The sequence below is a fragment of the Labrus mixtus genome, chromosome 3, assembly GCF_963584025.1.
Source record: "Labrus mixtus chromosome 3, fLabMix1.1, whole genome shotgun sequence".
Classification (NCBI taxonomy): domain Eukaryota; kingdom Metazoa; phylum Chordata; class Actinopteri; order Labriformes; family Labridae; genus Labrus; species Labrus mixtus.
Window position 1 is genome coordinate 12,784,557 of NC_083614.1, and position 25,508 is coordinate 12,810,064.

General features: G+C 42.8%; 2 protein-coding genes across 3 annotated transcripts in view; one reads left to right on the top strand and one right to left on the bottom strand.

Moving 5' to 3' along the window:
• bloc1s2 (biogenesis of lysosomal organelles complex-1, subunit 2) overlaps positions 1–25,508 on the top strand; it is a 287,967-nt gene that overhangs the window by 108,094 nt on the left and 154,365 nt on the right. The window lies entirely within an intron of this gene.
• Positions 2,645–25,508, bottom strand: part of plpp3 (phospholipid phosphatase 3) — a 37,218-nt gene continuing 14,354 nt past the window's right edge. The window contains exons 2-7 of one of the 2 annotated variants that reach the window (XM_061031831.1): positions 22,197–22,351; positions 18,943–19,035; positions 18,215–18,402; positions 17,748–17,805; positions 11,890–12,066; positions 2,645–5,443 (exon numbers count right to left, since the gene is read on the bottom strand). In XM_061031831.1, coding sequence (XP_060887814.1) covers positions 5,315–5,443; positions 11,890–12,066; positions 17,748–17,805; positions 18,215–18,402; positions 18,943–19,035; positions 22,197–22,351 — 800 coding nt within the window. In that variant the 3' untranslated portion in view covers positions 2,645–5,314. Of the gene's footprint in view, positions 5,444–11,889; positions 12,067–17,747; positions 17,806–18,214; positions 18,403–18,942; positions 19,036–21,498; positions 21,657–22,196; positions 22,352–25,508 lie in introns of both variants that reach the window. The other variant, XM_061031825.1, reaches the window with a different exon arrangement.

Below are 25,508 nucleotides of genomic sequence, written 5' to 3' on the forward strand. Positions count from 1 at the left end.
TTTTCATTTACTTTTTGATCCATAGCAAGTTTTTTTTTTTCGTGGACATTAATGTTGTAACTTTCATTCTACCTGAAGTTCCTTACCTTCTCTCAAAATAAAGGCAGGTTTGTATCCAAACAGAAAGTACAACACCATAGCATAAAACAGTACAAAAATACAAAATAAAAGGATACTGATCTGTTTTCAAATGGAAAATAACAGAATTTCGCAATGTTTAAACAAAATAAACTGATACCCTTATCATACCCTGAAAAGTAATACAGTTTTTTTTGTCACATAATCAACTTTGCAAGAATTTAAAAAGTTCTGCCATGATTGACCATGAATGTTCCTCTTGGAGAGAAAATGTTTGACTGTGTTTTGAAGGATTTGATTTTGAGTCCGGTTTGTCTGGTTTTGATTTGAGCAAACAATCAACTAGTTGGCGCGTAGTGTGTGTTATTGTTAGGAGTGTATTCAAAGTAATATCACAGCAGAGGAGTTTTCATCTGGTTATGAAACAAAAATAATACTGATCCCTTTTGATCTGCAGAACTAAAGAGAAAAACAACAGGATATATATATTTTAGTGGGTCTGACTATAAATTGGGTCAGTTTCTGATAAAACAGTTTAAAGTATGAGCTGGAAGAGACTTTGTTTGCACTTTCCAGGCAGAGTTTCACAGTGACGTGCATGTAAGATGGTTAAAAAAAAGAGCGGGAGGATATATTTCTGGAGAATACATGTGCAGATAATCGAAGGGTTAAGACATAACACTCAGCCACAGAGGAAACAATAACCAATACAAAACGTTCCTCTATCTTTAAAAACTGAATTGGAACATTTATTCTCACTGTCATTTCAAACGCTGCATGCTGTATATTTCACTCTGTTGGGAACCACAGGGTGGCTTGTTCAAGTCTGGATACGCACCAAAGCTTGGATACTTGTCTTGGTAGCTGGAGAGATGAGAGTTCACTTCATGAGTTCTGACCTCAAGCAAGACACCATCTGATTACAGACCCCTCACACTGACATCTCTCATTAATGTCTATCTGTCCTCTGTGTGCTTGAGTGTATGTTTATACACACTTGTGGTATACTTCAAATTCCTTGTATGTGAACTCATTGTTGGTTAAATAAAGCAGATTCTGACAGAAGTGGCAGATCAAATGTGTCATTCAGAGATTTTTCTCCTCGTTTGAAACTCTGAGAAAATTCTACTTTACGTTTAGAATCACAAACCGCAATGAGGTGACTTTTCTGCTCTGGTGTCTGTGAGTGTGTGAATCTACACACGTCTGACCACATCTCATTGTGTTTGTGTGTCACACTCATATTTCATGTGTTATTTTTGACTGAGGGAACTGAAGCCACAGCGAGGTTTCTGTGAACAGTAGAAGAAGTGAGAACTGAAGTGTTTGCTGCTGCTTCTGCAGAAAGAAGAACTATTTTACGATAAATGTCGATGGAGGATGCACATTTACTAAGAAAATCTGTCAATTTATTGTAGAAATCTTCTTTACAATTTCAATCATTATTTAATCTTCAAAAGGAAACATGTATAAATATTACCCAAATGTCTTTATAGGTTTCATAGTTGTTTTTTTATTATAGTTATTGTTTTAGCTGGTCCCTCTGAAATGTAAAAATGCTCCGCAGCAGATTTTAAATAAAGTAACATTTGGGTTCTGAAGTACCTGAATGAATTGTAATATTGCACATTGTGAAAGACGGCATCGCTTGAAAAGTGAGTTACTGCAGCTCTGACTATCAATCAAAAGGTATTTTTTAATCAAAGTATGATCATACCAAAGAAGGGTGTATTACTATTATTTGTGTACTTATTCTACATTCAATCATCCAACCATAGTTATGTGTTTCAGTAAAATTTGAAAGTTTATTTGATTGATATACATGTATGTATTTATTAGGGCTGTCAAATGCTTACATTTGTAATGGCTTTAATTATGAATGTTTGTACGGTTGTAAGCTCAGAGTATCTTGTAAGCTGTTTAAATTCAACCCTACTTTTATTTTGAAATAAACTAAGGACTTTCTGGTAGATCCAAGGTTCCATCATTAACATAATCACTGAAAAGGGAACTTGTTACTGGTTAAAAAACTACAGTCAAACAACTCAAAGGAACATTAAAAGGGGAAATGTTTGACGCCATAAGGTAGATATAACTTTGACTCATCATTTCCATCCCAGTGACTACAGGGAGACACTGCTGAGGATTATCCACCGTGTGCCTAAAGGAACACAATGACAATAAAAAAAAATCAATGCATGTATTTCAGACCTTACTTAATGTGATTAACTAGTTAATGTGGACAGCAATAGTATTTAAACGTGTTCATTTATGACCCCTTCTTTCTGTACCTTAGTAATAAATTGATTTCTTGCAGCGAGCTTTATTAAATATGATCTCAGGCTCATTATTTGAGTAAAAGTAGTCTATAATTGTCCCATCCACCACTTATTGTAATCACTGCATGCATTTTTTAATATCTCCTGGGGTAAACCAGACTGTGGGGTAAACAAAGGGATCACTTCCAGAACCTAGCGACTACAAAGAACCATAAAGACATTAGATTCATCACACACATGAAATCATCGTGTTCAGAGTTCAAATCCACAGACAAGAAAAACCAAAGTTGTGTTCATAATGAGCTTTTTATTTAAAAGCACATGTATTAGAGCTAAGCACATTTAGCAAAAAAAAAAACAGCATTGCAACTAATGTCTTTTGTACAAAAAAAACGAGACAATACAAAAATACTAATATTGAATTTTATTACAAGTGTAGGTGTATTTTTTTTTTTTGAACGCATATTACAAACGTAGCTATAACAATCTACCATCGTTTAGTTTTCTAGATACAAAAATCTGTCAATGGATGCTTTTAAAGCAGCATTTTGTAAAGAACACAGGTCTGTAATCATAGTGGATATATCTAAACATGTTAAAACAATATCTTACAGAGTTAACTTTAGTGATCTATACATATTTATATATTTATAAAAAGAGAGTGAAAAACATCTGAGTGAAATGATAGGACGGACTATACGATGAGAAAGATGTGCAACATGGCCGAGTGTGATGATGGAGGAGAAAGTCTGAGTCTGAACGACTGTAGGTCATACAGGACAGGTTTATACACACAGAGTTAAAGAGAGATCCACAGTTTCTAGAATGTCCACCTGCTCCCTGACACACACACACACACACACACACACACACACACACACACACACACACACACACACACACACACACACACACACACACACACACACACATGCACACACACTTGGCACAGCTGACAATGACACAGTTTATCAAGAGGGAGTTCCTTTTTTCACAGGCACAGCGCTCATACATATGTACACACATTCACACACACAAGATGTACATGCACAAGCACAGTCATGGATACACACACACATGCACATACATACACACACACACACACACACACACACACACACACACACACACACACACACACACACACACACACACACACACACACTGAGATCCAAATATCCATCGCCAATGAGTGATTAGGTGGGTGTGAGCCCCTCCCTGCCAGCAGAAAGAGCCCAATTCATCCCAAAATAATGTGCCAGCTTAGCTGTAAATCATCACCCTCTTTCCTCGGTGACAGACTACATCCCCTCACTTTCCCCCCGCTGTCAGCCAATCAGACTGATCCATATACCATGGAGCGGCATGGCACAGCCACGTCTCTCACACAGGTGCTGGGGGCCGGGGGCTGTGAGATCTGTCCCCTCCCTCCACAGATAAAATACCCCCTTTACTACTTCTAACCATCAAGAAATGCAACATCCCGGGTTTTGGCCGCGGTGAGGGTCTTCTGCAGAAAACTGGACGTGCTGAAGTGGAGACAGAGGAGCGTGTGGATGGATAGCTTCACTCCCTGCAGCTAAATAAAAGTTTGTTGGGATTTGAAGATGTTAGCCAGAAGCCAAATTACTTCTCTGAAAAGGTATTACTTACAAAGTACATGATCCTCAAGGTGTGTTCAGACTGAAAGCAAAGTGAATTTGTCCTCAGAGTATGATTGCATACAAAGTCAATGCAAAGATGCATTTCTCTCAGGCCAGGGGAAATATTGGGGACAATTGGCTAAATTGAATCCAGGAAGGAAAGTCAATTGGCGTGAAACCTTCCCAACATCCTGAAGTTACATGTCATATTTACAATCCAAACTCTATTCAGAAAACAAGCTTTTTTGAAGGGGTTGCTTGTCGTCTTGCTGGCAGAGCTGATGAATCATGCCTTTTTACTTTTAACAAATCAGTATTCTAATGTCGTTATTAAAGCATCTTTTCAGCCGGTTAATTAGGTTAATTAAGCTAAAAGGTCATTAAACTGGGACCTGAACGGTTTTAAGGAGCTGGAAGCAGCAGGAAAGTTCCTCCAGACACAGTTCATGTTGGAGGAGGGAGATGAACAGAGGTGTGTGCACCCCAGCCTGTTTGTGTTTTTAATATCTAGAAAACCTAATATTTGCAGGACAGCTGTAACAGATGCAAATAAACCAATGATCATTGTGCAAGTCATGCAAAGAATACATTTTGCTTCGCTTCCTGTCTGAACACACGTTTTCAGTGGGATGCTGCTGCAGGATTGTTGTTATTGAAGCCCTGCTACGCTAACTGTCTCATGTCAGCATCGTCAAGCTTTCTTGCAGTGAGACGTCTCAGGCAGCGAGTGGTGATAATAATGGACAATGAACTTAAAAACAGTGCTATAAGTTATATTTTCTATACTGTTAATATTTCTATGCTGCTCGTTACTGCAGTAATCTCCTTCCCGTAGCTAAGGAAGTTGTTGTCGGTGTTCCAAGGCCACAGAGAGTTCAGAGAGGACCGTCCCTCTCTCCCAGGGTGGGGGGGCTTTGTCTTTTTATTTCTCTTTTAGTCTCTTCTTTTCTTCCTCTTCTTCTTCATATGGTTCACCAAACCTCCTCACCCTCAGCTCTGCCTGTCACATCATTAATTTGTCTTTTTAGCTTCCAATTCTGTCTGTTTGTGCTCAAAACGATGGGCTCAAATGTAGATTAGTAGTTAAAACATAGTAGTAAAGAATACGTCTGGATAGTGAGAGTGGACTCTGCTGTGCAAATCTCAAAGCCGACACCCTCTCTTGGTGGGGAGGGGGGGGGGGGGGGGGGAGGATGGCGTTTGAGAAGCAGCCTCAGTCTCTCGTCGCTACATTCTACTGTCTGATGGGAGGTGAGCAGCGCTGTGATTGGCTCCTCGGTCACAGGAAGAAGTGGTGGTCTCTCTCTCTTTGTCTCACACCATGTTGTGGTGATTGTTCCTGTCGATGATTTCTGATGACGGGAGCAGCTCCTTCTTGATGGGGGAGGGCGGGGGCGTGGCTGGCTTCGCCCGGGGCTTGAACAGGTCCGACACATAGAACACCTGGGGGAGACACAAAAATGTAAAGTACAAGGTTAAGAGAGTAAAAAAAAAAATATTGTGTTGCCCTGTTTTCAGAGAAAAAATGTAGCAGCCCTCATGTATTAAGGATGCCTTTGTTTTGACATTGGGAGTAAAACAGTCCTAAATGACCTTTAAATACGTCACATATTATTATAACATATTATGACTCCTTTAAAGTCTGTCTCCTGTTGTGTGAATGTCTTCACCTTGTGTTGATGTTGCACCAGAGAGACTTTCATTCTAAAGAATTGGTTAAATGACAATAAACTGAACTGACAATAAGGTAAAAGAACAAGAGACTAGTGACATAAGAGTGGAATAAAATGCTTCCTAACAATATGAAAGAACAGCACCTGTTGAATTTTCACTTTGTGATTTGCATACAGTGTTAGAAACTTCTCTCAGCAGATTTGCGTTTGCCAACTGAGAAACTGAAAAACGACTAAAGTCTGTTTAAGAGTAGCCAAATGTTTTAGCTTAATGACAAAGATAAAAACACATTTCAGAAGAATCAAATGAGGTGTGACACAGTACCTAGTTTGGCTAAAACCTGTAATGTAATCTTAATGTGCATGCACATAGGTTTACAGGGCCTCTTTTCAACAACATTTATAGGATTCTAAAAACATTTTTCCATTATAAATTACATTTGAAACCATTCCTATAAGATAGAATCAATCAAAGGCATGTCACATTGTCAAGAAGTAATGAAAGCTCGATTTGTTTAATACAGGTCTAAAGGCCAACTGTATGTCAGCTCTATCATTAAAGACAAAGTCAAAGTCCTACAAGAACCAAACACCGTATGTGATTAAAAGTAATGTACTTCTGAAAATAAATGAGATTTTGAAAAGAATACAGTAGGATTTTATTGGAGCCAAATTAAGGAGAAAATCCTTTATAACACATTTTCAGATTGAATTTTAAAGAAAAGATGTGAATCTTTTTTTTTTTTTAGTTGAGGTAGCTGTGAGCTGGTGAGATGTGTAAAAGTGAATATTACATCTCTTTATGACGCCATGATGAGAAACTCCCTACCACCTCAGTCTGCCACACTCTGTGCTCTCGTCAGCCCTGAGTAACCGAGCTGGACGGAGAGATGTTAGATCACATTAAATGAACGCTTGGTAATGCTCCGTTGAACGCTGCCAGGTCTGAACTGTGCTTTTACATCATCTCTGAGCTCAGCTGGGCAGAGAGCGGCGAGGGAAAGAGACGAAGAAAAATCTCTTCCTGAGATCTTGATGACATCATATGTCAAACAGGAAATTGGGCAGGAAGTGGGACCATGGAAACTGCTGCCCACTATATGAGTGGATTAGCGCTTCCACCTACAAGGGTCTGGGGTCATTCATGAGCAACAACACACACAAACGAACACAAACACACACATCATTGGCAGGCGCTGCAGCTTTTCCTTCCTGTGCTGCCAGTCGAGGGCGAGCAGAGGGGGGCGTGCCGCAGAGACGGGAGTCAGTGGCATTAAACTCTGAGACCCAGCTCAAAGAAACATCACGGATGACTCAGATTAAAGAAAATATAAGATGCTCTCATACAGGAAGGTCCTGAGTGGAAAAAAACATTAAACTAATGGACCTGCTCAGTTCTCTTCTTCTGTTGTTTTTCAGAAAAATGTCTCTCCTACAGTCGGTGATGTATTTCTATAACATAGAGCGTCTCATTGTGAGTGGTGGGCTCAACACAAAGACCCTCTCTTCTAATAAAGTCTGACATTTTGACCATGACGTGACCTTCTCTGCTGAACTTTGACTGTATGATGACATCAGAGCGAGATAGAAACCTACACAACCACACAGCTGCTCGCCCGGTCTAAAAAGAGCTCTTTGTGTGTGCAGCCATTAGTTTGTACATCATCACATGGTGCATTATACACTGGACTGGTATGTACTATACTGTAAGGTTAGAATCAAAAAAATTTAAAAAATAGTTCCAAAAACTTTTCTTTTGTATTGTTTGATTTTTACTGACATCATATCTAAGTTTAAAATTCTAGTTTCGTAATAACCCTACTTTACTCTATAGACTGTGTGATATAATTAGGGGCCATGATGAAGAGTTTTATCTCGGGTAATCACCCGAGCCGTCATGAGAAACTATGAGAAACATCAAGGCTCGTTTCCCCTCAGGATGCTGCCTCGTCCAATCACAACAAGACTCAACGCCGCGTCACCCAACCTCCAACCTATCACCCCTGAACTTGCTGTACCGGACGGCTTATCACGACCTCACCATTTCCTCTTTGTGATGCACAGAAACACAAAGAAGCCCAGTCGTTTGTGTGGCGTGAAGCTGACTCAGCAACAGAACCTTTAAAGGCATATCAATGTGTGTGTGTGTGTCTATAATTGTGTGTCTTTGAGCAGTATTAAAATGTCAAGTGTGACACATAATGAAGCTGAGTCACAAAGGAAAGGATGCATGGACTCGCAGGAAGTATGCGTGTCTAAATAAACCCACACATTACAGACTAAGCCCCCTGTGCGTGTCGCAGAATAGAACTGTGAATTTGTTTGCACGCATATGAAACCTGATATGAATGCATTTGCAGCCTGACCACACAATACACCACTTCATGCATTTACACAAATGTAGATCAGAGGCTGTGACATATTTTGAGAACATTTTGTGACTATATATGCGCATGAAGTATGAAAATAATTTTGTAAAGGTTATCTAGTGGCGCTGCACACTTGATTGATGCGTTTGGAGTGATAAAAGTTGACTCCTCAGGCCACACAGAGAGCATGCTTCAGTATTAAGGCTCTGAGTGTGTGCAGAATGTCCCTGTGTGGGAGCAAAGGAGCAATAGCATCCTCAAACCCCTCCTCCTACAACTCCTGACCCGACTCTTCTCCTCTGTGACAATGAACCTCGAAAAAACCAACGCGCCCCCAGCTGCTTCCTGCTGGAGTCGCCCCTCTAACCTCTGTTAAGACACATGTGGAAAACTGGGTCAGTTTGTCTAATAGGAAACGCAAGGTAAGATATAGACAGACCACTTCCTGTTGGGGGTCTAAGTCTGGAGTCTTGAGTTTGACTCGAAAGAGGGAATCATTTACACATTATTCAGTAGATTTTCATCAAAGTAAAGACTAACTGAAAAAAGAACAGCAAAGCTTCAGTCTGATATGTCCCTGTGTGTACTCCAGGTTTGTTTTGTTCATTTACAGTCACCACTCAGGTTTAAGAGGTTACTGTACTCAGAGAAACCAGGGAGAGCATTCTGTACGTTTACATGCAGTTACATCGAGCTATTTAATTGGACTACTGTCCTTGTCCACGTATATGGTGCAGGGTAAGAAACTATTTATTGACGTAAAAATGACTGCGGTAGGTGGCGACATGTCCTCTTTCAGCTGGTTACTATTGGACCTTCTCCAGGCTAACCGCTAACAAGTTAGCAAACAGAAAACTGGTGATATTCTATAGCCGTAAGTCGAACGGTGAAAACATGGACGACCTTATAACTCTCTACATTTCCTACATGCTCTATGCTTTACTTTTGATGCAGGCTATCCAGACGACATCAGGACTTCTGCTATGCTACGCACTCATGCAACGAGGGGACTGTGAAACATGCTCAGAATGCCTAGAGTCCAGTTAGGGTGAGATAGAAACGTATACATGCAAGAGTGAATCGATTCCCAACAACATTATCTACCTATCTATTTTACAAGTCCAGTTTAAGTCTGACTAACACAATAATTCCACTCTTACTAACTGCATGTACACGTACTGACTGACAATAAATTCATGGAACAACAAACTTTTCTGCAGACAATTACTGAAACGTAATTGAAGAGGCCTTTCCACACAAGGTTGTAAATCTTAAAATTGAGTGCAAATGTTCACAATCACACACTGGGGACTGAAGTGCAAATCCACTCGTGTGTTCTTTGGTTTTAATCAGAATTTGATGTTCAAGATAGATGGACAGATTACTTCAGTCATCCCCAGGGGGACGTTGTGTTGTTGTAGCAGCAATAACTAGAAATTACATAAATGGACAGCTGAGGGGGAAATAGCACACAAACAGTTCTTAGATCACAAAGCTGCCACTTTACTTGGAAAATTCTTAAAAAACTCCAAACATTGCTGCTGTTACTGTGTTCTCTCAACGACAAATCTAAGCCGAACATGAATAAAATATGAACTGTATCAAATACAGCCAAGCAAAGACATTTAAAAGACTCTTTGACTGTGACATAAATTCTCTCTGACATTTATGCCAAGTGTGAACTCAATCTTTTGTTCTTACATTTCAAACTTCACATCTTAAGAACAAAGCCAGAGCCCGAGCACTTGTTAACTTCAGATCTAAAGATGTTCACACTTTGATTTAGAGCTCACTGCTGGTTTCTGTGACGCTCACAGTCCTCATACCTCCACTCGCCTCCTGTCAGGTCCTCTCTGCTCTGCTGCACAAACAGCCCCGCTAAAGTACTCACAGATGTTTCAATAAGACCTCGCAAATCAGAGGAGGCGTCGAGGATTGTAAAACCAACCTCACGGCCTTCATCAGCAGGGTTTCACTCTGTGTGTGCGCGCATGTGTGTAAGAACAGTGTGTCTGTGTGTGTCGAGCTGTCTCTCTCAGGCCTGTGGAATAGCTGAGTTGGATTTAAACCCACGCTCATCCCGAGCCAAGACGCAGACAAGGCTCCTCTCTCCTGTCACCTCCCTCCCTCGCTCCTCCTGCCAGATCTGCCTGCTCCGAGGTCGAGCTCATTTCTGAAACTTTCATTTTTACTTTCCTGTCAGAGCTGAAGTCGTCCAGGAGCGACGCCCAGCTGAGGGGAGCGGGCTCTTCAGCGGCGTTACAGGCTTTGTTACTTGCTGATTTCTGCTCATGGTTCATTTCTCCTATAAGCCTGGTGTGTAAAGTGTGTGTTTTCAGTGTGTACTTCAGCTGTGCCAAGGGCTGCGTAGGCGCCACTACTAAGGTTCTCAGTTTTATGAATCTAATCCTTTCCACGTTCATGATTTGGTAGAAAGGTACGAGTTGCCTGTGTGTGTGTTTGTGTGTGTTTTTATGTGTGTTTCCATGCTTTTTCCCGGAGGCAGCAGAGTACAGCGAGATCCTGCTGTGCTGATAGAACCAGAGCCGCCAAATAAAAAACCCAAAATAATTAACAGGCTCATTCCTGTTTCAAAGGCTCACCCCCCACCCCTACTCTCTCTCTCTCTTTTTACACCACCTCCATTTTCCTCCTGACCCCAATTCCATTTTCCTCGGCTCCATCCAGCTTAGTGTAACGATGAGGGTTACGAAAATCATCTGGCAGCAGCTGCATGGATATGTCACAAAAGTAGTGAAGACACCAACACACACACACACACACACACTACTGAAGCACTGCTTGGCTCCAAGCAATGTGTTATTCATTAAAGGGAATCAGATTCTCAGCACGCTGCTGCCTGCTCCACTTCTCCTCCTCAGAAAAAAGAAAGGAGGCGAAGAAGTGTGAAAAGGGAGCAGTGTGGAGCCAAAGTTTGGTCATGGCAAGACCACAACATTTTTATTTTCCAAAAAAAAAAAAAAGTGTTTGAAAACAAAAACACTTCCAGACGAGCTTTGTGAAGGAATCTCCGTCCATACGACACCTCCGAAAACACATGTCCTGTTACCACACTGAAACAAAGTAAAACAGCAGGGCTAAACTTTGGGTGGATAACACTGTTGGACACATGTTTTTAGAATACAATCTTCCCTCGTGTGTAGGTTGGCTGTTGTAGCGTCATAATATTTAGTGTTAAACTGCACAACAGCAGGAGCATTATGATGAATATTTCATTTTTTCAAGGCTGCTGCGGACCTTTGAGTCATTGCAGCTCTTTCCAACAGAACCTGTAAGCTAGCCAACTGATAGTTAGCTGTCTTGTACAGAAAGAGATTTGGTTTTCTAAAGAGCACAGGAGGCTTGGTCATTGTTTTGAAAAGAAACCAGCAACAAATATCGACTACCACCGGCGTCCATTTTGCTAAAACGCTTAGTAGAAGAGATTGAGAGAATATGAACTTCATTGAAATAAAAACATTTATGGTAAGAGTAAAGACGCAGACTAGGGTTGTCAGGATATCAGAATGTTAAAAAAGAGTAAAGTGACCCTGAAGGTGTCTGGGTCAACTTCTCCTAAAGTCTCAATTCATGTCTGGACACACTAAAAAAAACACCTTTAGAGTTTCTGAATCCACACAGGGTCAGAAGCGTTTCCTAAAGTCTCCTTTTTTTGGGCCCTTTAAGGTTCTGTGTAGGTTTGGACTTTAAAGGTGACACGGTGTGGATCAAGTCTGAAGGATCCCTTCGGCTGACCTTTGTGAAGTTAGTTACAAAAATAGACATTTATGCTCTTTTACTCATACTTCCATACATGCATGATAGTGATATATATGTGTGTACTCACTATGCAGTAGGCCACCAGGGCTCCCTGCACAAACCCGGCAAGAACATCAGTCGGGTGGTGCTTGTGGTCGGACACGCGTGACAGGCCGGTGTAAAACGCCATCATTATCAGAGTGAACTGGAGCAGCGGGCGGAGGAGACGAGCACCACGCCATGTAAACCTGGACTGGAGGTAGAACTGTGGAGAAAGAAAGAGCGACACAAGGTCAACATACAGGTGTTAGATATTTCATTAATAGGAAGAGTTGTTGATTAAACATGGACACAGATCAGCTCTTTAAGAGAAATTAGAGTATTTATATAAAACCAGGCCCTTTTAAGGTATATTATAAAGGACTAAATGAACGAAAGGCTTTGGAATTAAAACTAGAAACAGCTGTTGCTTTGCTCTTTTCAAAGCCGCCTGACATTAACAAAAACAGCAGCTCTTCCTTGCAGTCTGTTGGATTTGCGCCTTTACTGCTGCAGTAATCCTTTACTTTGTTTGTGTTAACGTGCTTTTAACATTATTGTACTTGATCAGAACTTGCACTCTTACGTCACACAGTAACACAAAAACCTAAATCAAAGGGACAGCGGTTGATCAGCAAATCATGATCGTTTTATCGATGTAGTCTGGAGGGTTTGTGGAGAGTGATGTAACAGCTGTGTTTGTGGTTAAATAATCATGTTCCCATTGATGGCATTATGATTGTGGATATGACTGCTCATTTATTGCATTGACCTTTTAAACTCTCACGTGCTGTGTGTGTGTGTGTGTGTGTGTGTGTGTGTGTGTGTGTGTGTGTGTGTATTAATAGTCTGACAGGTCGAGACTGAATCAAAGTGTTCAGGCTGACCAGATTTGCAAAGAAACACACTCTCTCGTCCACATCACACACATACTCGACAGCCTGAGACCTGGACATGACTGATTCCTGGTTCAACATCCCAGCTGTAACAACAGAACAACCACAGCAAGCCACACACACACACACACACACACACACACACACACACACACACACACACACACACACACACACACACACACACACACACACACACACACACACATTCACACATGCTTTCAAGTGTTGATGATTGTCCTGATTGCTGGAGCTCTGTGTTGGGTGAACTCTTTCCCCTCAATCAGAGTCAATAGAAGACAAAGCAGATGCACCCCGCTCCTCTCACAGCCTGAAACCATCTCCAGGGTCATGATAAAAACTGATACGAGCCTAAACATGTCCAAGGTCGCCTCCAGACGCCCTTACATGTCTGTCTCTCTTTTTATCCACACTCGTACAGTGGTGAGATCAGCCCAGACATCCTGTGTTTCTGCACCGCTCGTACCCTCAGCTTCCACTCCCTCTCTCTCACCCAGAGTCAGGGAGCAAGGGAGGGCCGGCCTCAGCCAAGGTCTGCCCAGCCCTAACCTCCAGACGAGTGTCTTATAATCAGCCTGACTAACAACAACTACAGGCGACCACAGTAACCCCCCCCCCCCCCGTCCACTACGAGTCCCCATAGGTGTGGACGTAAAGCTCACTCACACTTCCTCCACGACACTGCGTCATTGTTCTTTTCGAAACGGAAGCAGAGGAAGTGATCCCTCCCATCCCATCCACTCCACTGCTCTCCTCCCTGGGATGTTTAGACGGCAGGTTTCCTGTGCCGTGGTTCTCAGGTGGCCAACCAGAATGACTGACAAGTCCTTCTGTCCTGTATCCTGCAGCCATGGATGCAACTTCTAAAAGAACATCCCAAGGGCCTGCAGGAGGAGTTCACTTTTTCTGTGCTGCTGCTCCTCGTTGGAAATCTACTTTTTAAGAAGGCACTGGGGTCACAACTGTAGCTCTTCTTCAAGCAAACAATCATACTGAGCTGGACTCACCATCGTAAACGAGAGTAAATGGCAAATCAACTTCTTCTTGCTGTGTCTGTCCCAGGCTGTAATACGGCTGTATGAGGGAAAGAAACATCTGCAGGAGCAGAGTGGCCAGAAAAGGCTGAAGCAATTCTTGCAGGAGGTGATGATACACACAACATTGGTGTCTCACATCCATTGTGTCAATCACCCACAACTTTCATCTTGAACATGAGCCACTGCCCACATGCCCCGCACACCTCAGTCTGTTCACCAGGACTTCATGTTGACTTTTTCCTGCAGCTCCCTGTAAAATTGTCTTCGTGAAGTCGTGGCGAGCGAGTGTGTCGCGTGATGATGAAGTTCAGTTCGAGAGCAGTTGTTCTTCTTTATCCTCTTTACTGCTCGCCTCAGGTGTCTGGATGATGTTTCCTACTGTTGTGTTTGTGTTGTGGAAACATCCTTTTCCATGTTGTAGTGATGTAAAAACACAAACAGGAGACGTTACTGAACACTCCTCCTCCTGCAGCACGCTCTGTCCAGGAACCTCCCTTCACCTTCGACGAACTGAATATTTCCAGTTGTGAGAGTGTGTCCGTAACTGAAAGTCTCTCACTGTGTGCTGTTGTTTTTGTTGCTCGAGTTCACTCTCCTACACAGCAGTTTTTGACTTTTTAATCTCCTGCTGTGTGAAATGCAGTGCAGTAAAGAACAGGGTCTGAATGTCCAGGGAATTGTATGGAAACGTTTTGAGCATGTATATGTGAAAGCGGCTTTAGTGAATGAATAAAAGAAAAAGATATGCGAGGCTATATAGGGATGAAAAGATAAATTTAAAAAAAGTGATGTGGACACAAGACATAAACCTCTCAATCTGATCTGGCTTAGATGGATCAGCGAGCGTGAGCACTTCACTCAGCCAAAACAAAGAGTTAAAGTGACCTGCTAATCATCATGGCCCCATCCAGCTGAAGGGCAGCGAGTAAACCCAAATAACCCGTCCAACCCTGACTCAGCTCACATACAGTCGAGATAAGAAGCTGAGAGAAAGCAACTAAAACCTCAAAAGGCATCGTCTCTCTTTTTTTGAGTCCAGCTCAGACCTAAAAAAGACTCTGACATGTGTCCCTTGCTGTCCTCTCGCTCACAGAACATTCAGATCTGAGGAAAACAACGATGAAACACAACAACATAAGGAGTCCCGGCAGATGACGGATCGAGAGAGAGCGACACAGAGTCTGGTGGTTTCTGCAGGAATCCGACTCATCTCTTCAGAGCTTCTCCTCCGTCTGCTCTGATGATCTGACTCACAGTCGGCAAGAAAGAAAAGAGAACAAACGCAACAATGTGAGAAAGAATGACACCCAGGGCTCGTTTTAAACACCAGCCCCCACTCCTTTGGTTCACACCACGCTGAGAGACACACACGCTGTGAAACGGAAGCATAGCTGTGGTTAAAGCCTCTTATATCGCAAACAATCACGCTGGCCTTTCCTCACAAACAGATAGTAGACTGAACTGACATGCAGAAATGACTCAGCCTTTCCTGCCAGCTCAGAGACGTGTTACAATGAGACAAAACAACTGATAGAAGATGATCTGGACACACACATATATTGTTCTCTGTGGCTGTAGTGAAGCTGTACAGTATGCAGTTATCTGTGTCTCGTCTGAGGAAGCTGAAATTCGGTCTGCACCACAGATAGACACACTTCATAGTTCCCTTCATAGTGACCAGGAGGAGGGGATGTGTGAGCGAGGTGACAGCCTCTGTGTGGATATGACACTTTCTCTGTTGTGAGCAACAATGGAGCAAAACAGAGCTGACGTTCAGAACCAACGAGCCACAGGAGCCCTATTTGGTTTCTGGAGGACAAAAAAAAAACCTCCCGAGGACTTGTTTGTACCACAACTGTTCTGCTGAGATGATCTAGTGCATGTTCAGATCTTGTGCGGAAATAAAAGAATGACAGGGCTGTTGGGTTATTAAAATATTTATATCATTTGTAGTTGACAAGCCAAACATAGTGTATGGTACTAAACGGCCAAACCACTCTGTTTGTGTTTTCCCTCTTTTATGAGCTTAGAGCTTTCTTTTTATTACTGGATGTTAAATCTTAGTTTTCCCCGGCAGCTGTCTGTTTGCTTCTGGTGCTCAACGGTTTCGGTCTTGGGTGCAGCTTATTCCTTACTTTGCCAGTTTGGGAATATTTTGTCTTCCATGGGAGACGCAGCTAATTAAGACAAGGCAATGTGCCAATTCTCTACCTGAAAGGTGTAGAGAATGTAGGTAAATACATATAGGTCTCAACTAACTAACAACTGCCCTAATACCAGAATTTTTGATGCAAATCTAGTCAAAATCAAACAATATCGATACCACAGCAAGGAAGAAAAAGCACCCAATGTCAGGTAATTTCTTGTTTTCAGTTAACAAGAATTGCAGGCAAACTCCTGCACACTGTCGAACTCTCATCTCAGCAGCTTTTGGTTAAAAATATGACCTGAAGATTTTTTTTTAAACGCTTTGCCCTGAGATACTATCGATCACTAAAATAACTGACATAGTATCTTATAAAACAGGTGGTGTTCAAAAGTGTTTTTGACAACTTTACTGCCAATGAACCTCTCACCCAGCTTGCACCAAACCTCATTGCAAATCAATTCCTTACAGCCACTGTTACAATAAAGTTCATTCATTTGTCACAAAAATCATAACTCTGCACTTAAAACAAACACACAAACAACAAGGTGCTGGCCGGGCACACTGCACTGTTACATTACCTTAAAGCACACAGGAGAAATTCCTTCCCTGTGACTTCTCTAATAGGTTACTCATTGACCTCTTCACTGTCAATCAATAACAATATTGAGGAGTGATCCATCATTTAAAGGAATCATTTGACACCTCAGGAAACACATTCACTCAAAATGAAATTAGTACAAGAAGATCAATAACTCTTCCACTCCTGATACAAATATTGATCCGCTGCAGGCCTTTTTATCTTTACATGCTTTGCTATTATCCAAACTCATGTTGCATTGATTTCACTTCAGATTGTGTTCCTTGATAACATATCTCGTGCACGATTCAGCTGGAGACTTATTTAAGGACACTTCAGGATAGAGGGCGGCTTCTGTGAGTGAAAACATGGAGTTACACGAGTGTTGTACAGCTGGCAAAAACAATTTTCTTTTGTTTTTGCTGTTTTTCCCACAAGGAATGCCTTCAGTGGGTTTTTTTGTTTCAGGCTGGTTTTGTGTTCCAAAACATCCACTACGGACTCTTCCTCTTCTTCTTCCTCTCTTTCTGTTTTTGCCTCCTCTGGCTCGAGTCCTGAACTCACCACAGAAGGATCAATGCTCTGGGACCAGTGTGTCACAGTGTGGTCTGGACGCAGCACATCTTTCCCTCTTTATTCGCTCTTCTCTCTCCTCCTCGGACGAAGCAGAAGGTTCACAGAGAGGCTGGGAAATACCCGCAAGAAGCTCTCACTGCACCACACCAGAACTTCAATGAGTGACCGAGCCAGACCCGAACACTGACTCACCTCCCCCAGCCTCAGAGAGAAGGAGAGGGAAGAGATGACTGGAAAGCTTTGGATTGGTACAAATGAAGACTGTTTGAAGCATGCAACGCCTCCAGGGTGGCTATGCCTCCAATCGTCACCCACAACAGGTGGAGAGAGAGGATGAGGGAAACAGGAGAGGACAGGAGGTGAATTCACATGGCTGATTGAAGAAAACAGGTGGAGTGCATCCATCCATCCCTCAGAGGACAAAACGGAAGAATGAAACTCCTCATGGAGTGTGTGAGGAGGAGGAGGCAGAGGAAGAGGAGAACAATGGTTTGATTTTCTTCAGGCAGTGAGTGAATCAACAACAGCCCAAGATTTCCCTTAAAGATCTAAATACTGACGTTTCTGTGTCTTGGACCCTGTGTGCGTTTGCATGTGTTTGTGTGTGTGTGTGTGTGTGTGTGTGAGTGTGCGTGTGTGTGTTTAACTCACAGCCAGGTACAGCATGGTGAACATCGAAAAAGAGGCGTGTCCTGAGAAGAAGGATTTCCTGTGAAGATGAAGACGATTGTTAATATTCACATGACATATTCAGGTTTGTCGAAATGTTTGATACTTCGATTATCTTTGATACCATATGTTTGAAAACGATAAAATCTCCATTATCTTGATGATCAATAGTATCAAAAACTTCCATCCATCAAAAATCATAGGCAAACTCCTGCACACTGTCTAATTCACACAAAAACATTTTTTTTTTTACTGTGTTTTCGTGCAATTTCGACAGTATATGCTAAAGTTTTTCTGCAAATCTGGTGTCTATGACTTTTGTTGCTGTGGTAATAAACACGTATCGATATCTTTTGATTTGTTATAGTATCCTATTGAGGTGTATAGTTCTGGTATCTTGACCATCCTACATGATATAAACAGTGTGTTGTGTTGTTGTTGACACACACCTGGCCTCCTGCACATCGCTCTCATCCCCTCTGCAGGTGTAGTTGGTGATGTATCCCTGGGAGCAGTCAATGGTGGAGAAATCTGGTTTACACACGTCTAAGAAGTGAGGTCTCATGCGACCAACGGACACCTTGGCGATGTCAGTGAACGACTGGCTGACCCCACAACCGAACAGAAACACGCCCATCTGGAAGATCACAACCAATCATGATGAGACGTCAGAGAGTCAAAATTAGCAGTTCAAAGTTTCCTGTCGAAAGTTCTACAGACTTCTCTTAAAAAAAATAAAATCTTTTGTTTTGGCTGCAGAGGAAATTATCATTACAATGATGCTGTATCAGGTCCAGTGTTTCCCCTAGGTTTAAAGCGTTGGGGGGGTGGGGACAAGCCGACACAGCGACACAAATCTTGGTGTTCATGTGTTACTTTTGATGACAGCTGTCCTTTTCTATTGGAAAGGTATCTTTAAATGACTTCTTTCCCTGATTTCCCACTCTATCCACTATACTATTCCTACAATAAAGGCACAAAAAGCACAAAAATAAATCTTTAAAAAAAAAAAAAAAAAAATTTTTTTAACTTGACCTTCAGGGGGGGCGGGCCGCCCCCCTAATATAATGGTAGGGGAAACACTGAGGTCTTATTATGCATCCATGGGTTTAATGTATGATACTTGTTCATGCAATCTTCTTAATATTAATGACCAGGACAGTTAAGGGGAGCTGACCTGTTTGTAGAGCGCTGCCACGTAGGGATTCCCGATGAAAGACTTTGTTCCTTCATGCAGCTGATTAATCCTGAAGCATTCTCCAATTACAATCTAAGAGACAGGGGACTTTTTAAGATACAAGGACATCACAGAATTCATAAAATAAATGTAAAATAATAAAGATATTATTTAACTTTGCAATGCTGCAGAATACTTAAGTCTTAAAGTACTTTTACATACAATAAAAATGATCAAGTTTGATTGTTTAACATGCAGGAAATCTAGTTCAAGTCTCTAATGAAGTCACAGATGGAGGAGAGAGGATGAGGGAGACGCACACACACACAGAGACACACACAGAGAATGAGCATGGCCTGCCCTTCCCTCAGGCAGTTTGGATGTGAGGTGAGATTATTAGTGATGCTCCATGATACGGTGGGGCCTTTTATGTGGGATATGAAGGATAAAGAGAAAGTGAAGACATGGCGGAAAAGAAAACATGAAATCTGTAACATCTGACCTGAGCCCGGATATAACGAGGATTTGAATCAGAGCAGTGGTCTGATTTAAAGATTAAGTTCAATGTGCCAACCCTGAGTCCTGTTTTACTCCGACCAGGTGCTTTTAAGTGGAGTTGAGGCCCATGGAAAGGCCTCTGCTACACCGAGGGGGCTCTAACTGATCCAGCTTCAGAGGCCCGGACACGTCAGTCATTTCTGCACCACCTGGGGTATCTGACTGACAGAGCGCCTGCCCTCCACCTCTAACCACAGCTCCCTTTCCTCTCCTTCCTTTCTGCACAAAGCTTCACTCTTCAGTCTCACACTAAATATTTACCGTCCATCTCTGAGCCGCAGAAAACTCACTGCAGTGTAAGTGTCTCAGACATCTTATTTAGTTAATAAAGATTGAAAACGTGTGTGTATTCAATTCTTCTGTCAATGTTTGTAATGTTGTGGCTCATTAAACACACCTCTCCTGCCTGTTGGGTGGTCCCCTGGCAGGAAAACCGCCAGGAGAAACAAACATGGGGGCGTATTTGTGTGCGTTTCTTTGCTATTGTCAATGAATTGTTCTGATTTAGGCTTAAGATAAGAACCACAGGAGGTCGATAAAGGCCAGACAAGTTTATTTGGTTTGTCAGCATTTGCATTCAAACCCCTCTTCTGCTCCTGTCTTGGTTTAATTCCACCTAATTTCCATTCAATACTGAATTCACAGCGGGGTCACAATGACAAATTTAAACATTGATGTAATTCTAAGAATCAAACGATTCTCCACACCAGGGCAACAAAAACAAAAGTGTTGGGCACCTAATAGTGTGTAAATTGTATTTTCATTTTGCACACTGTTTAAATTGCACAAGTACGTTGCAAACTTATTTGTACAATTTAGACAGTGCTCTCTCTCTCTTTTGCTCACGGCAGCTTTCGGTGACTGATGATCTGTAGTTTTTTTTTTTAAAGCACAGACATCGGAAGAACATGAATGCTGGGAGATGTAGGCCAGGCCTGTCACGCAGGCATGCCTGATCGGCCACTATAATCGCCTGATGGTTCATCAATGAACCTGCCTATAGATCTATCCCACTGTGTGGACATGTTTTTCCTCACAGTGGAAACTGGAACCTGTCAGACACCGATATGATGTCTGAGCAGTGCGACTGTTGGGGTTTCCCATGCAGAGAAGATAAACAAGGGGCCCAACTGGAATCTGCTACCAGTGCATGAATATGAATACAAACTATACGTGTGTGTGAGTGAGTGTGTGCATGCGTTACAGGAACGGTGTCGGCATGGCAGTAGACGCCACTAATGGAACACAGCTGTGTGAGACACGCCAGCTCTGCCCACACGTGAACATGTGATGGCGCTAACTAACACACACACACACACATGTCTGCTGCTTCCAATCAGCAGGAGAGCCGAGCTGGTACAGTGTGTGTCGCTGATGGTGAGGAGCCTGTGGTGCCAAAAAGAGTCTGGGGGCTTTAAAGACCATCTCATGGGACGTTTTGGCACTAATTGACAGACATAGACCCCACCGCATCATTATTACATGTTTCCACTACCTCTGACCCCCTCCACCCCCCACTCTGATTTTCTGACACTAGAAAGCAGCCATCACCTCCACCGGGCTCGAGTCAGGCCAAAGGAATGAAGACTTTGTGTCACACCCCTCTATATGCAGTAATGTGCAGGGAAACAGAGTCACCGAGTAGGGGTCCGAGTGGGAGGTTTGATAGTGGACTGGGAGCTTGTAAAATCCCTTTGGTCTTTGGCATGCATGCGTCAGCTCACACACTTCCATAACGTCTCTTGGGGGGCCTCTTTCTACCTCTGACTGCCTTAGCGATGTAATAAAAACAGACCATTAGAAACGGCTCAAAGCTGAAGTGGAAGATTAAGATGACGTAGAAAACATTACAGAATGAAATGGCAGGACATAAAGAGCACATTTACGTCAAAAAAAAGAGTGGTGTTTTGGAAAATAGTTTAAAAAAAGGGGCTATGTTAGTGAGATTTTTTCTAAGAAGTGACTCTTAAAGCAGCAAACAAAGGGAGGTCGACTTACAGAGAAGATGGCAATAAGAATGCCAACGCCACAAAGCACCGCATCGCTAATGGTGTCTCCCTCTTTTCGGGGGTAGCGGATGGATTCGTCCGAACAGTAAAACCCGCGCTGGTACGGCTTTATGGTGCTAGTCTCAATGATCAGGAAAGGCAGGCTAGCTACAGGAGACACAGGGAATGAGAGGAGCAGAGAAAGAGAGAGAGAGAGAGAGAGAGAGAGAGAGAGAGAGAGAGAGAGGGAGAGAGAGAGAGAGACAGGGAGGAGAGGTCAGTGACACGGACATAAACAGAGGGGAACAGGGGGAGCACAAGGAGCACACAAGCACCAGGGGATCATGGGATACGGCAGAAAAGTTTGGGCATAAGGATTATATTGTTGGTCAGCTCTCAGGAGAGGAGTGACAGAAAAAAAGAATTACCCCCTCAATATGAATTAAATGTTGATTTCACATGTTCCATGTGCTGCGGACTGAAAAAATCTACATCTTTACATTAAGAGGCCAAATTATGTTTAAAAAAAAAAAGATATGGCCCATACCTCAAAATACTAAAATTACCAAAAATGCCATCATCTTTCTGCACTTGACAAGATCTGGCGTCATCACTCCTTCAGAGCCACCATCATGATCCTGCAGCCCTCCCTGTTTCTGCCTTCAGTGATCCCCGACACTGAGCGCTCTTTGTGAGCTGGGGACTTACGGAGACCGCGGGCAGTAACAACCCAACAGAAGTGAGCACTGAGGAGGGGACGGTGCTCTTCTTGTAGGGATAGTTGAGGCTGGAGTCACTGCAGTAGAGACCCCTCTGGTACGGACGCACAGAGGAGCGGTGCAGCACCAGGCTGGGCAGCATCGCTACACACACACACATACACACATGTACACATGAATGCATGTTTGAACTCACCCACACACACCCACACATGACGCTGCATCATACAGCTTACTGCACTTACCTGTGAGCTGTTGGGGGAAAAAAACCCATTAAAAGACAATCAGAGACTGACAGGTGTCTGTGAGCTCATGCTAACACTGATCCGGTTGTTGACTCTGCACACACACACACACACACACACACACACACACACACACACACACACACCTGTTGACTCTCTGACACCGGCCTATTGAGAAGTGAGGTTTGCTCTTTAGCATTAGCAGACCCTCCATCCTCACAGAGTCAATACACACTGACACTGAGGGCGTGGGCTCTGTTACTGAAGACAAAAGAAACCCCCAAACACTAATACTGTGTCAACACACTGTGAGAAAACGTGTGTGATGGATTTCAGGGGAAGACGGTGCCATTCCAGAGCCAGTGTTAAAACTTGTTTTTTTAAACAGAAACCATTTGTGTCTGCACGAGTGAAACATGACATGATACTGCTACCCTTTTTGTGTAGGCGAAATGTGACGCTGTTTTCGGCGAGCAGTTATTACATGATATCAAAGAGCCTTTCAACAGAGACAAGCTGCTACTCTGATGTCAAATCAAGAGGCCTGTACTACGAAGCGAGTTCAACATACCCAGGCTATCGTTTGGTTATCTGTCTTCACTAACCCTGACAGAAGAAATCGCGCTAAACGGTCACGTTCTACAGTCGCTAAAAGTTTGTTTGGTGAAATTAAATGTGTAAGTGGCTTCTTCACCAACACACAAACACAATCACACACACCCACATTGTGCTCTAATGATTCTCAAGAGGAGAGAATAAACAAACATCTCACGGGTTTAGTACTACTACTGGCACAGTCAAAGTTTTCCTTTAGGGATTTAAAAACATGTGAATACCAAGAAAACCCAACACAGCCCACCCACTCTGGAACATTTTTCACATGAGACCATGTGTGGTGCGTGTGTGCGTATGATTGTAGTGGATCATGAATATGGAGAGCTGAAGACTTGAAGGCGTCCTGAAGACCCAAACACAGACACACCAACACATACATCCAACATCAGTCTGCACGGAGACTTTTTTTTTCCCACTGTGGTTCATGAGGTTCGCTCACATCACAGAGAGTTCTGACATGTGGGTCAGAGTCAGAGTTTTACACCAAACGTTCCCAGAAGCCCGGCCCGTTGTTTCAACAGTGATGGAGAGGAGATCGTGTTTCTGCTCATGTCGTGAAAAACAGCATTCACCAGAAACCGCTCGTGCTCGTGAGCTTCTCAAAAACCTCAAAACACACTCTCTTATGCATTCTTGTGGACACACACTGAATGCTCTCACACACTAAAGAACAAAGTGTTGTCTCAGCTCGAACAGATCAACTACTCTGTGTCCACACTAATACGGTTGAACACGACAATCACCCATTTTTTTCTGAGCTTCTTTTTGTACAAATACATGTGGTTGTGGTTACTTTTGGCTTTGATTTTAAAGCTATAGCCAATAAAAACTTCTATGACAACTTGGAGTGTTTGCGCGACTGCAGTGCCAGGGCCGACCCAACCTCTTCTGCATCGGTGTACTGGAAGGAAGCTGGAGAGGGTGCAGGGAGTTTGCTGTGCTCAAACTGTCTGCTGATAAAAAAAATATTTAGGATGAAACATTACCTTTTGAAAAATCGATTTTGGGATGTTTTGAACTGGTTCAGAAGTGTAAAAATTACTGCATTTGATTCCGTGCTAAACCCTTCCTGCTGTTTAAGTTCAGGTGATCTGATCACAAATGTCACAACAGCTGCTAAATGGGCCTTGAGCCGGGAATGTTTTGACAACAGAGGATTACAAGGCTGAACAATCAACATGTCATTTTCTTCTTTTTGAAGATGAAGAAATCTATACTTCAAAAGCAGCTATAATGTATGAAATATTCTAAAAGAAGCATTTTTTGGTTGCTGTCAGACTGTCAGACTGTCTCTCTGCAGAGGTTGGCAGGTAGAGGACAGTAGGTGGGACGCTCATTGATGCAGACACACACAGGGAGCAGCAGGAGCATCAGCGCTCAACAGGCTGCTGGTTTGTATTTAGTGTCTGAGAGCCAAACATTATCACACAAAAGGCAGGAGAATGAGCGTCACTCTACACTATCCACACTGACCAAAGGAGGCAGGACAGGACAAAAGAGTAAATGAGTTTCTTTTCCAGCGTGATTTGTAGTTCGATGTTGCCGTTTATTGCCTGAAATGCAGTAAGAAGTCAGAGTTCTGCTGCGTAAACACTCAGACATAAGATCTAGCTCTCTCACGTCAATCGCTGCTCTGTTTGTCCATTTGTCTCTCCACTCTGCCCTACTTGTGGAAGAGGGATTCACATGTTAATGAGGGGAAGTGAAAGGAGACGAGTTCATTGGCTTAACTGACACACACACACACACACACACACACATAACCACACACACACTCATGCAAACGGGCGCTTAACGGCTAAACCGATCTCGGAGCACCATGGGAAACTCAGGAGTGGACCATCCGAGGGACTTGAAGGAGGAATTTGAGAGCATTTGAGCACCTCAGCAGGGTGTATTGAGGATTTCTGAAAGCCTCTCTATCAGGTCCCCTTGTGCCAAGCTAATCTCTGGTGCTATTTCCCAGAACGCAGCCTGGAATTTGGACATCCTCCTGCAGACAATCATATGAAGAAATATGACCTCCTTAAGGGCGGTGGGATAAAGAGTGTGTGACCTTTGCAGGGCCAGTTGACCCAGACAAAGAGAGGGGGGAGTGTCACAGGAAAGGGGGGTAAAAACAGGGAGGGGAGGAGAAGAAAGAGGTGGGCGGGTTTGCTGACAGAGCTCTGAGGTGCGTCAGTGAATTAAAAAACAACTTTTTACAACCACTGTCATGAGGTCAGTGAAGCTTTAGATTCAGGCGGCGACCACTCGGATGTATTTTCATTTCAAACCACAGAACTGTTGCTCTGTTTATGTTTAGCTCCCCCAATACTTTAGTGTTTTACATCAGCTAAAACAAAGACTTCTGACTCTGAATAATAAAAAAAGTTACTTTTAAAGGTGCAGTCAGTAGCAATGTTTGTTCTGCACACTCACTGCAGAGTTAGTGTGTAGCC